Below are 11472 nucleotides of genomic sequence, written 5' to 3'. Positions count from 1 at the left end.
ATTAAAAAATATTAAATAATATTGGACTAAACCAAATAAAGGACCAAAGTCAAAATGACTTTATCTTTGAAGTACTCCAAAATCATATTTAAACCCTTATTCTAATATGAATTATTTATTATAAATTTAAAATATAATTTGTATATTAAAAATATTTGATTAGTAGTATAAATATTAGTTATATTATAATTTACACATTTAAAAATATTTATTTATTATAAATTATAATTATATAAAATAAACATTGCACAAATTACAATACTAGTTTTTTCTAATACGAACTCGTCATTTTTTTTTACAAGAAAACGGGTTTTAATATGGTCAAACCAAACGCATAAAAAGAATCCAAATAAAAAATGAAGAATCCAAAAAAAACTGAGGTATATAAAGTCTGATTGTTAGGGTTTTAGGCTGTTAGATGTGTTGAGATCCACTGCTGCAGAATCCAATTTGTGACACTAAATCTAAGTTACTATGACTGCGCAGACCCAAGAGGAGCTTCTTGCGCAACACCTCGAACAGCAAAAGATCCATGTAATCCACATTAAAAACTCTCTCCTTTTCCTTTTATGCGTTATTTTCCTTAATTTTGAATTGGATTCGAAACACTCCAATTGAGTTTGATTATGTGCAAATGTTTTTCATCACTTAACTATTTTAGGATTTGTAGCCTGTGGACTTTGAAGGACTAGTAGTAATGGGTTACTGTTAAGGTGTTTTTTTATTTATTATTATTCGAGAATATTGAGGTTTTTGATAGCTTTGTAATTTTTATGCAGTTTGCCTTCTTTGTTTTTTCATTAGGGATTCGATCAGTAACTAGAGATGAGGAAGAGAGTGTAAATTACTAGGTTTTCTATTGGTTAAGCTGAACTTTTTTCTGTGCAATCAATTGAAAGGTTTCTGGGGATTCAGCAATTTTTATGAAAAAGAAGAGTTTAGTTTTCAAATCAAACTTAGTAGAAGAACTCCGTCTTTAGAAAAAAAAAACCTCAGTTACTGTTCTAGAAGAACAATTACAACTAACAGCAGAAAGTGTCTCTGAATATTATTTTTGTTTTTCAGCATAACCTTAGCCTGTGTTTGGATTGATGGTAGATGGTGGATTGGATGAGAAAGTCGATTGATTGTTTCTTTTGTGAAAAACTAATAATAGATCGGGATGGGACCTGATTCATCCCATTCCATTTAGTCCAATTTTTATTCTCTCTCAATTTGGGGTGTAGGGGATGTAGCTAATCTTTTAAAATAAAAAATCCCTATTTTGACCAGCTAAATAAACGTAATCCTTTGAAAGTGATTGGGGTAATATAGAAACTATCGAGTTATAACTTATTTCGTTCTGTCTTTTTTCCTAACAATGGAATGGAATCTCCATTGCATTCTATTATAGAATATCCTAACAGTAAAATAACATTTTAATTCATTCCATCCCATTATTTTCCAATCCACTCCATATCTAACAACCTACTATTTGCTGTTTCTAGTATTTTGAACATTTGAATAATATCTTTTGTAGGATGATGAACCTGTCGTCGAGGATGATGATGACGAGGAAGTGGATGATGATGATGACGATGAGGATGATGACCATGACGAAGGTAAGTTGGTAAATGAGATTAACTGAAGAGTGCTCATGACTTGCTCACTTTCATTCTTGCATTTGGCAAAGGTTTAGTAGCACTCCTTCAATAGTTTGGTTGGAATTATATCGTACGGGAAAAGAATGTACATGGTTTTTAGATTAATTTGGCTTGTCTCGACTTACAAGGGACCAAGGTTTTAAAAATTGGTCACAGTTGTGATGTGATTTCATCGCATTTGTTGTTATCGCAGTAAATTGTGGACAAATGTGGTTTGTGTAATCATTCTCATGATTTAATGATGCAAATTGAATATTCAGGCACTGCAAATATACTAAGTTGTAGTTTACCTATTTTATACTATTTTTTAAACTTATATACCAATAAATATAAAGTGAATCACAATAATTTGATAAATTGTAGCATTTTATTATATCTACAATGACTCATGTTCATTTTTAAAACATTGATTCTCTCATTTGATTTAAAATTTATATTTTATGTTAATTTTATACATTGTACAATTTTTAAAATTTGTTCTGTGTCTTTGAGTTGTATCACGTGTCCCATGTCATGTCTATACATTTCAGGATTGTTCTGTATTTAGACTTGAGTCGAGAATTGTAATAAATAATGCCAATGTCATAATAGGCTGGGTGGATCTTGGATCTGGTATCAGAATAAAAATGAACATGCATGGAGATCATAACAAGTCTATGTTCTGTCTGACTGAGTTAATATTGATATTTTCTTTGTACATGAACTGAAGCTACAAAGATAGATCCAATTTACAATCTCAGAGGAATTTGTGTTCTATTGCAGGACTAGAAGGTGATGCATCTGGTAGGTCGAAGCAGACCAGAAGTGAAAAGAAGAGTCGCAAGGCAATGCTTAAACTTGGAATGAAACCTGTCACAGGTGTCAGTCGAGTGACAGTCAAGAAGAGCAAGAATGTTAGCATTTGACTCATCTTTTTCGCTTTTCACCACCCTTTTTCATTTGTCAGATCTATTTTGCTTTGGTAAAAATTGAAACTTTGGACTTTGTTTGTTTAGATCCTGTTCGTAATCTCAAAACCAGACGTTTTCAAGAGTCCAACATCTGACACGTACATTATATTTGGGGAAGCCAAGATTGAAGACTTGAGCTCACAGCTACAAACTCAGGCGGCAGAGCAATTCAAGGCTCCTAATTTGAGCAATGATGGATTGAAGCCCGAATCTTCTGCTGTTGCTCAAGATGATGAGGAAGTGGATGAGGCTGGTGTAGATCCCAAGGACATAGAGTTGGTGATGACTCAAGCTGGTGTTTCAAGACCTAAAGCCGTTAAAGCTCTGAAGGCAGCCGGTGGTGACATTGTTGCGGCCATTATGGAGCTAACTAATTAATGGTCCGGTTTGGTTGAATTTTAGAATGTGTAGCCATTTTTCTTTGATCTTAATTTTTGTTCTCCTTGAATTTGAAATACTGGTTTGTCAATTATCTGTGTAATTGTCGGCATGGAAGGAAAAGACTGTAGACTTCATTTGCAACAAATGCATGTTCAATGCCAAGTATGTCAGTCATAATTAGCAATTATCTAATATAGATACAACCCAGTTACGATCTTGAATGAGATTTATATATCACTGCATTTGTCTTGCCATTATTTAAGACAATCTTATGACTTGAATGACAACCTAACACTGTAACACATCTTTTTAATATTATGATCATTGGTTGCTGTTGAGCAAAAATAAAATGGATACTTCATGCTTATTTTATACACTAACATGGAAACTCGTAACAAATGATTAACATCATTAATACTCCCTCTTTTTTTTTGTGTTGGATTTTTGGAAAATTTTAGTTTCTATATATATGTTTTGTAAAATTCAAGATAATATTTATTATTCTTTTATCAATTATATTCTTCTTTATTTTCTAATATTAATTATTTTATGCATGTATTTATTGTGGAGTGAGTAGAAAAAGGGGTAAAAAAGGAAACATAATGATTATTTTATTAAAATCAAGAAAATTTATTGTTTTTCTTGGTTCCTACAAAACAACCTTAAAAAGGAATGGAGGGAGTATACTATTAGGACGGTTAGTGTAGTCGGGTGGTGTAATGGTTAATGAGTTTTTGTTCTCTTAAAATTAACTTGATACTTAATCCTTAATTTTACTTTTGTGACATGTTATTCCCTCTTAAACTTATATGTAAGTAAAATTAACTAATTTTATATTGATTAAAAAAATAATTGACATCATTTAATTTTATTAATTTTAAGTAAAAAATAAAATTATTTTAAAATTATTCTTCATTAAAACTTGATATCATACAAAAAAAAAAGTCATTGAAAATAGAATAAAAAGTATATAAAGGATGTTTTCGGAATGATAACATTAAATATGACAATTAATTAGATTTACTTATATTTAAATTTAATATATGAGACTATTTTTTTGTTTATATATGAATCCGGAGGGAGTATTAAAGAAGCTTATAAAAAACTAACTTTGTTTGCACTATGGCAAGAACCTCATTGAAGAAATGCTTTCCATTTCTTTCTGTTTTCACGAATGCTCTCTCTTCTGCTTATAATTATCCCCATGTATTTATTTTCCTAATAGGTGCCTTGTGGTTCTAATTTCCTGTATGGTCATTGCTATATATGGAAATTGAAAAATGTGTTGAACGAGAACTTACTTTGAGCAAAGTTATATGTTGGCTTTCATAGAAGCACTGCTGCTACTGAAGTACTTTCTCAAATCATACATCCGCTTAAAAAATGATTGACTCTTATGTGAAGGCTTTAGAAAAGTTTAAGTATGCCGTTTACATAGAAATGATTTACTTTGCTAAAGATAGAAGGCTAGGCTGGAGCGGGTTTAGTGATTGCATTTACAATGAAAATTCGACAATGGGGATAAACCTTTTTGTTATGGGCCTATGTCTATTTATGACTGTTTGAAATATTTTGTTCATAATATTTGTTATAGTTTTAAGGATATCACAAAAGGTCAAGTCTTACATTATTTGGAATAATTTTGACTCATGTTTATATACCATTTTATGATATGGACTTTCAAAGTGGCTAGCAAGAAATGAAAGTTTTGTATGCATGAGCTAAGCTAGGGTCACATGGACTTGTCGTAGTACAAATCTACCAATTTTCCCCCTGTGTGCGCGATAATGGGCCTTTTTCATAAATGTATTTTATTGTTGATTTAATTATGTGATTCCTTTTTCCATTTTTGTGCTCCCCTTTCACCTTACTGCAGTGGACCAATGTCTTGTGAATTTCAGGTAGTTATTTTAGACATCAGTGGTTGAAGCTGAATGTCATTCTGCATATAACACTATTTCTTTTGCTTGGGTACAAATTTATTCACTTTACACAACCTTATAGAGAAATGCCTTTTTTTTTTAATTATTACTATCGTTTTTAAATTTTGGGCTCAGAAGTATATATGTTATTCTTCGTTTGGCTTGGTGGTAGTATGAGGAAGGAATTTCTTTATCTACTTCAACAATCAATTTTGAGGATTGACTGTTGATTATGTAATTTATAGGCTTGTTGCGTCCTTGCTACAATCTATTAGGATGTGTATGTTTTTCACTGAAAAAATGATAGTTAGTTTTGCTACAATGAACAAGGTTGTAATCAAGTTTCACCCTCTGAATTAAAATAGAATTAGGGAGTGAGACAATTTTTGGCGTGGATTAAAACATTGTCCTCATCTCAGGACAAAGAAAATATATGTGCATCTCTTGCATTTGTTTTAACATCTTGATATAGGCCTTATTATATTAGGGAGACTTTTGATTTTCTCTAACGGCTGTGTATATTTCGTTTATTGTTATATCATTTTGGGTTTAATATAATTTACATTTTTTCTAAGGAAAATACATGCTCTCCTCCACTTGAGTCTTCTCCATGATATTTTTCTCCCACTTCTCTATAGACAACTCCTCCTCATGATACCCATCCCACTCATATTTCTCCTCCTCATGCATCGTCAACAATTTCTCCTTGTATGGAGCATCATTCTCCATAAACACAGGAGCCATGTCTTCATCAACCACCACTTCATTTTCTCTAAATTTTTCCTTCTTCGAACTGTTTGGATCATCCTCCGAAACTCTAGCTCAACGTTTTTCGTCCTCCATTCTGATATTATTAAAATAATCTAGTTTTTATTTATAATTTGAGTTCACATTATTTTAAATATAAGTCTATATTAGTATTTCACTACTATCATATTATATTAATAAACTAGATGGCGTAGTTATAAAAAAAAATCTATTATATACATATGTAAAAAAGTTTAATATTCGAGTGCATATAAATTGAATTCATCAAGCTTGCCTCAAAAGATTAATCCCTCTTTATCTATAGTAGTATTTCACCACTATCATATTATATTAATAAACTAGATGACGTAGTTATAAAAAAAATTCTATTATATACATATGTAAAAAAGTTTAATATCCGAGTGCATATAAATTAAATTCATCAAGCTTGCTCCAAAAGATTAATCCCTCTTTATTTATAAACTAGAATAATTATTTTGACTCGAGAACATTTTTAATTGTAATTCTTTAACAATAATATTTTTAGTTGTATTTCTTTAACAAAAGTGCTTTTAGATTTTTTTTGTCGATTTTTTTTATCTCTTTCAGGTTATCATTTTTAATGCTAACTTAAATTTTAAAATATTTTAAAATAAATTATCAATAATTAAAGAATATTTTATCATAAATTTAAATAAGATTTTGATCTCTAAAAAATAGGATCATTTTGATTTTGATCCTTTATTTTTCTAGTCCGTATAAAATTTAATATTTTTTTGTTTTAGTCTCTATTGCCAACTAATAACATTAACAAATGATATAACAATTACCTTAAAAATTACATATAATTATCCTATAAAACACCATCATTAGAATTTAAAAATATAATTTATTAAAAATTACATATAATTATCCTATTAAACATTTTATTGACATGACATATCATTAGAATGTAAATATTACTATTACCTTAATATAACTCTCGGAACTAAATTAAAAGATATTAAATTTTATAGGCCAAAAAAAAGTAAACAAATAAAGTGCCAAAATAAAAATGACTTTATCTTTAAAGGATTGAAAATCATATTTAAACCTTTATCCTGATATAAATATCATTATAAATTTAAAATATAATTTCTAGATTAAAAAATATTTAATTATTAGTTATATTATAGTTGAAATATTTATTTATCATGAACTTTAATTATATAAAATATACATTACACAAATTACAATACTATTTTTTTCTAATATGAGCTCGTCATGTTTTTTTTTTTCTTCAAGAACACGGGTTTTAATCAGGTCAAACCAAATACATAAAAAGAATCTAAAAAAACTGAGAGGTATATAAAGTCTGATCATTAGGGTTTTAGGTAGTTGGATGTGTTGAGATCCACTGCTGCAGAATCCAATTTGTGACCCTAAATCCAAGTTACTATGACTGCTCAGACCCAAGAGGAGCTTCTTGCGCAACACCTCGAACAGCAAAAGATCCATGTAATCCACATTAAAAACTCTCTCCTTTTCCTTTTATGAGTTTTTCCTCTTAATTTTGAATTGGACTCGAAAATACTCCAATTGAGTTTGATTATGTGCAAATGTTTTTCATCACTTAACTGTTTTAGGAATTGTAGCCTGTGGAGTCTCAAGGACTCGTAGTAGTGGGTAAATGCAGTTTGCTTTCTCTGTTTTTTCATTAGAGATTCGATCAGTGACTAGAGATGTGGAAGAGAATGTAAATTACTTGGTTTTCTATTGGTTAAAGGCTGAACTTTTTCTGTGCAATCAATTGAAAGGTTTCTGGGGATTCATCAATTTTTAGGAAAAAGAAGAGTTTAGTTTCCAAATCAAACTTAGTAGAAGAACTCCGTCTTTAGAAAGAAAAAAAACCTTAGTCGTTCTAGAAGAACAATTACAACTAACGGCAGAAGGTGTGTCTCTGAATATTATTTTTGTTTTTCTGCATAACCTTAGCCTGTGTTTGGATTGATGGTAGATGGTGGAGTGGAGAGAAATAGAGTGGATCAGAAAGTTGATCAATAGTTTCTTTTGTAAAAAACCGAAAGTAGATCGGGATGGGACCTGATTCATCCCATTCCATTTAGTCCAATTTGTATTCCCTCTCAATTTGGGGTGTAGGGGTTGGAACAAATCTTGTAAAATAAAAAATCCCTATTTTGACCTGCTAAATAAACATAATCCTTTGAAAGTGATATTAAAGTGGGGTAATATAGAAACTATCGAGTAATAACTTATTTCGTTTTTTTTCCAAACAATGGAATGGAAATTATGGAATGTCCATTCCATTCTATTATAGAATATCCAAACAATAAAATAACACTTTTAATTCATTCTGTCCCATTATGTTCTGATCCAGTCCATATTTAACAACCTACTATTTGCTATTTGCTCTGTTTTCTAGAATTTTGAACTTTTGAATAATATCTTTTTCTAGGATGGTGAACCTGTTGTCGAGGATGATGATGATGAGGAAGAGGATGATGATGATGATGATGATGAGGATGATGACCATGCCGAAGGTATGTTGGTAAATGAGATTAACTGAAGAGTGCTCATGACTTGCTCACTTTCATTCTTGCATTTGGCAAAGGTTTCATAGCACTCCTTTGATAGTTTGATTGGAATTATATCGTATGTGAAAATTATGTACATGGTTTTAAGATTAATTTGGCTTGTCTCAACTTACAAGGGACCAAGGTTTTAAAAAACGGTCGCAGTTTTGTCGTGTTTGTTGCTATCGCAATAAATTGTGAACAAATGCGGCAAATGCGGTTTGTGTGATCATTCACATGATTTAATGATGCAAATTGAATATTCAGGCACTGCAAATATACTAAGTTGTAGTTTACCTATTTTATACTATTTTTTTTAACTTGTACACCCATACATATAAAGTGTATCACAATAATTTGATAAATTGTAGCATTTTATTATATCTACAATGACTCATGTCCATTTTTAAAACATTGATTCTCTCATTTGATTTAAAATTTATATTTTATGTTAATTTTATACATTGTACAATTTTTAAAATTTGTTCTATGTGTCTTTGAGTTGTATCACGTGTCCCATGTCATGTCTATACTTTTCAGGATTGTTCTGTATTTAGACTTGAGTCGAGAGTTGTAATAAATATTGCCAATGCCATAAATAGGTTGGGTGGATCTTGTATCTGGTATCAGAATAAAAATGAACATGCATGGAGATCATAACAAGTCTATGTTCTGTCTGACTGAGTTAATATTGATATTTTCATTGTACATGAACTGAAGCTACAAAGATAGTTCCAATTACAATCTCAGGAATTTGTGTTCTATTGCAGGACTAGAAGGTGATGCATCTGGTAGGTCGAAGCAGACCAGAAGTGAAAAGAAGAGTCGCAAGGCAATGCTTAAACTTGGAATGAAACCTGTCACAGGTGTCAGCCGAGTGACAGTCAAGAAGAGCAAGAATGTTAGCATTTGACTCATCTTTTTCACTTTTCACCACTCTTTTTCATTTGTCAGATCTATTTTGCTTTGGTAAAAATTGAAACTTTGGACTTTGTTTGTTTAGATCCTGTTCGTTATCTCAAAACCAGATGTTTTCAAGAGTCCAACATCTGAAACTTACATTATATTTGGGGAAGCCAAGATTGAAGACTTGAGCTCACAGTTACAAACTCAGGCGGCAGAGCAATTCAAGGCTCCTAATTTGAGCAATGTTGGATTGAAGCCCGAATCTTCTGCTGTTGCTCAAGATGATGAGGAAGTGGATGAGGCTGGCGTAGATCCCAAGGACATAGAGTTGGTGATGACTCAAGCTGGTGTGTCAAGGCCTAAAGCTGTTAAAGCTCTCAAGGCGGCCAGTGGCGACATTGTTGCTGCCATTATGGAGCTAACTAATTAATGGTCCAGTTTGTTTGAATTTTAGAAAGTGTAGCTATTTTTCATTGTTGATCGAAATTTTTGCTCCTTGAATTTGAAGTACTTGTTTGTCAATTATCTGTGTAATTGTCCCCATGGAAGGAAAGGACTGTAGACTTCATTTGCAACAAATGCATGTTCAATGCCAAGAATGTCAGTCATAATTAACAATTATCTGATATTGATACAACCCAGTTACGATCTTGAGTGAGATATATATATCACAGCTTTTGTCTTGCCATAATTTAAGACAATCTTATGACTTGAATGACAACCTAACACTGTAACACATATTTTTCATATTATGATCATTGGTTGCTGTTATTTAGGACTTAAAACTTAGAAAGTAATGTGAGTAATTTAAACAGAGCAAAAATAAAGTTGATACTTCATGCTTATCTTATACACTAATAACAGTTCTTCACTTGAAACTCGTAACAAATGATTAACAAACATAATTAATGTACTACAAGGATGGTTATTGTAGTCGAGGGTGTAATGGCTAATGAGCTTCGGGTCTCCTAAAACTGTCTTGAACTTAATCCTTAATCTTTCTTTTGTGACATGCTATTAAGGAAGTCTCTAAAGAAACTGAATTTGTTTGCACTATGACTAGAATGTCATTGAAAGAATGCTTTCCATTTCTTTCTATTTACACGAATGCTCTCTCTTCTGCTTATAATTATCCCCATGTATTTACTTTCCTAATAGGTGCCTTGTGGTTTTAATTTCCTGTATGGTTATTGCTATATATGGAAATTGAAAAATATGTTACACGAGAACTTACTTTGAGCAAACTTATATGTTGGCTTTCATAAAAGCACTGCTGTCACTGGAGTACTTTCTCAAATCATACATCTGCTTAAAAAATGATTATGACTCTTACGTGAAGGCTTTAGAAAAGTTTAAGTATGCCGTTTGTGGAGAAATGATTTACTTTGCCTAAAGATAGAAGGCTAGGCTGGAGCTGGTTTGGTGATTGCATTTGCAATGAAAATTCGACAATGGGGATAAACCTTTTTGTTATGGGCCTATGTCTATTTATGACTGTTTGGAATATTTTGTCTATAATATTAGCAATGGATGAGGTATTTTTACAACTGAGAACCACCTATTTGTTAGAATGTGAATAATTAGTACTTAGAGATAATCTTGGATTCTTTAACATTTTCCAGAAGGTTAAAAAAATTATTATACAAGAAACAAACCTAGTACCTCTTTTGCTAAACAATTTGACGGTAAATAATACAAATAACACGAACAATTTTATATTAGTTCATTTTTACTATTGGGGTTATGTCAAACCATCAAATTCTACTATATCTTTACATGATACATGTATTTTTTTTAATCACTTCAAGCACACAGACTATATAAGTGATTTGGAAAAAAAAATACTTATACAAGTTATTGAAGTCTTTACAATTGTCTCTTCAAGCAAAGCGCCTTTTGTATTCTTTGAATCAAAACTTATCCAAGCTTCCACCAAAATCACTAAGAATTTTGGTTAAGAATAAATCTCACAATCTTATTGTCCTATCATATGGATATACAATTTAAGTACATGATTTTTTTTCATAAAGAGAGGTTTTCACTAAGTCACAAAGAAATCTTTAAAACTCTTATAAAGCTTAGTAGTGTTTTCTCACTCTCTTTTTTGTGCAAAGATCTCCATTGTATATAGGTAGTTTTCAAGAAATAACTGTTGTCTTACAAGTCTTCCTCTTGCTTCTATGTTCCTTTGTCCGAGATCTTCCGAGAGAGAACAAGGTCGTTGGGTTCATTAAATACAACATTGAATGTATTTCACCAAGTAGTTACTTTGCTATGATAAATATATAACTTTCTCCTTTCTCGTACAGGATGTCTTGTTGCAGAGAGCAAATATCTTTTTTCTCAAATA

General features: G+C 31.1%; 2 protein-coding genes across 2 annotated transcripts; both read left to right on the top strand.

Annotated features, from left to right (window-relative positions):
- Positions 1 to 284: 284 nt before the first annotated feature.
- LOC100791967 (nascent polypeptide-associated complex subunit alpha-like protein 1) lies at positions 285 to 3119 on the top strand. Its single transcript, XM_006604245.4, has 4 exons — positions 285 to 534; positions 1520 to 1601; positions 2406 to 2536; positions 2639 to 3119. Exons 1-4 carry the CDS (start codon positions 475 to 477, stop codon positions 2969 to 2971), a joined length of 606 nt encoding a protein of 201 aa, XP_006604308.1. The 5' UTR covers positions 285 to 474; the 3' UTR covers positions 2972 to 3119.
- Positions 3120 to 6924: 3805 nt separating this feature from the next.
- On the top strand, positions 6925 to 9743 carry LOC100791446 (nascent polypeptide-associated complex subunit alpha-like protein 1). The gene is made up of 4 exons (XM_003554048.5): positions 6925 to 7140; positions 8099 to 8183; positions 8987 to 9117; positions 9220 to 9743. Exons 1-4 carry the CDS (start codon positions 7081 to 7083, stop codon positions 9550 to 9552), a joined length of 609 nt encoding a protein of 202 aa, XP_003554096.1. The 5' UTR covers positions 6925 to 7080; the 3' UTR covers positions 9553 to 9743.
- The last annotated feature ends 1729 nt before the right edge of the window (positions 9744 to 11472 follow it).

Source organism: Glycine max, chromosome 19, assembly GCF_000004515.6.
Source record: "Glycine max cultivar Williams 82 chromosome 19, Glycine_max_v4.0, whole genome shotgun sequence".
Classification (NCBI taxonomy): domain Eukaryota; kingdom Viridiplantae; phylum Streptophyta; class Magnoliopsida; order Fabales; family Fabaceae; genus Glycine; species Glycine max.
This window is presented reverse-complemented; position numbering and strand designations above follow the sequence as displayed.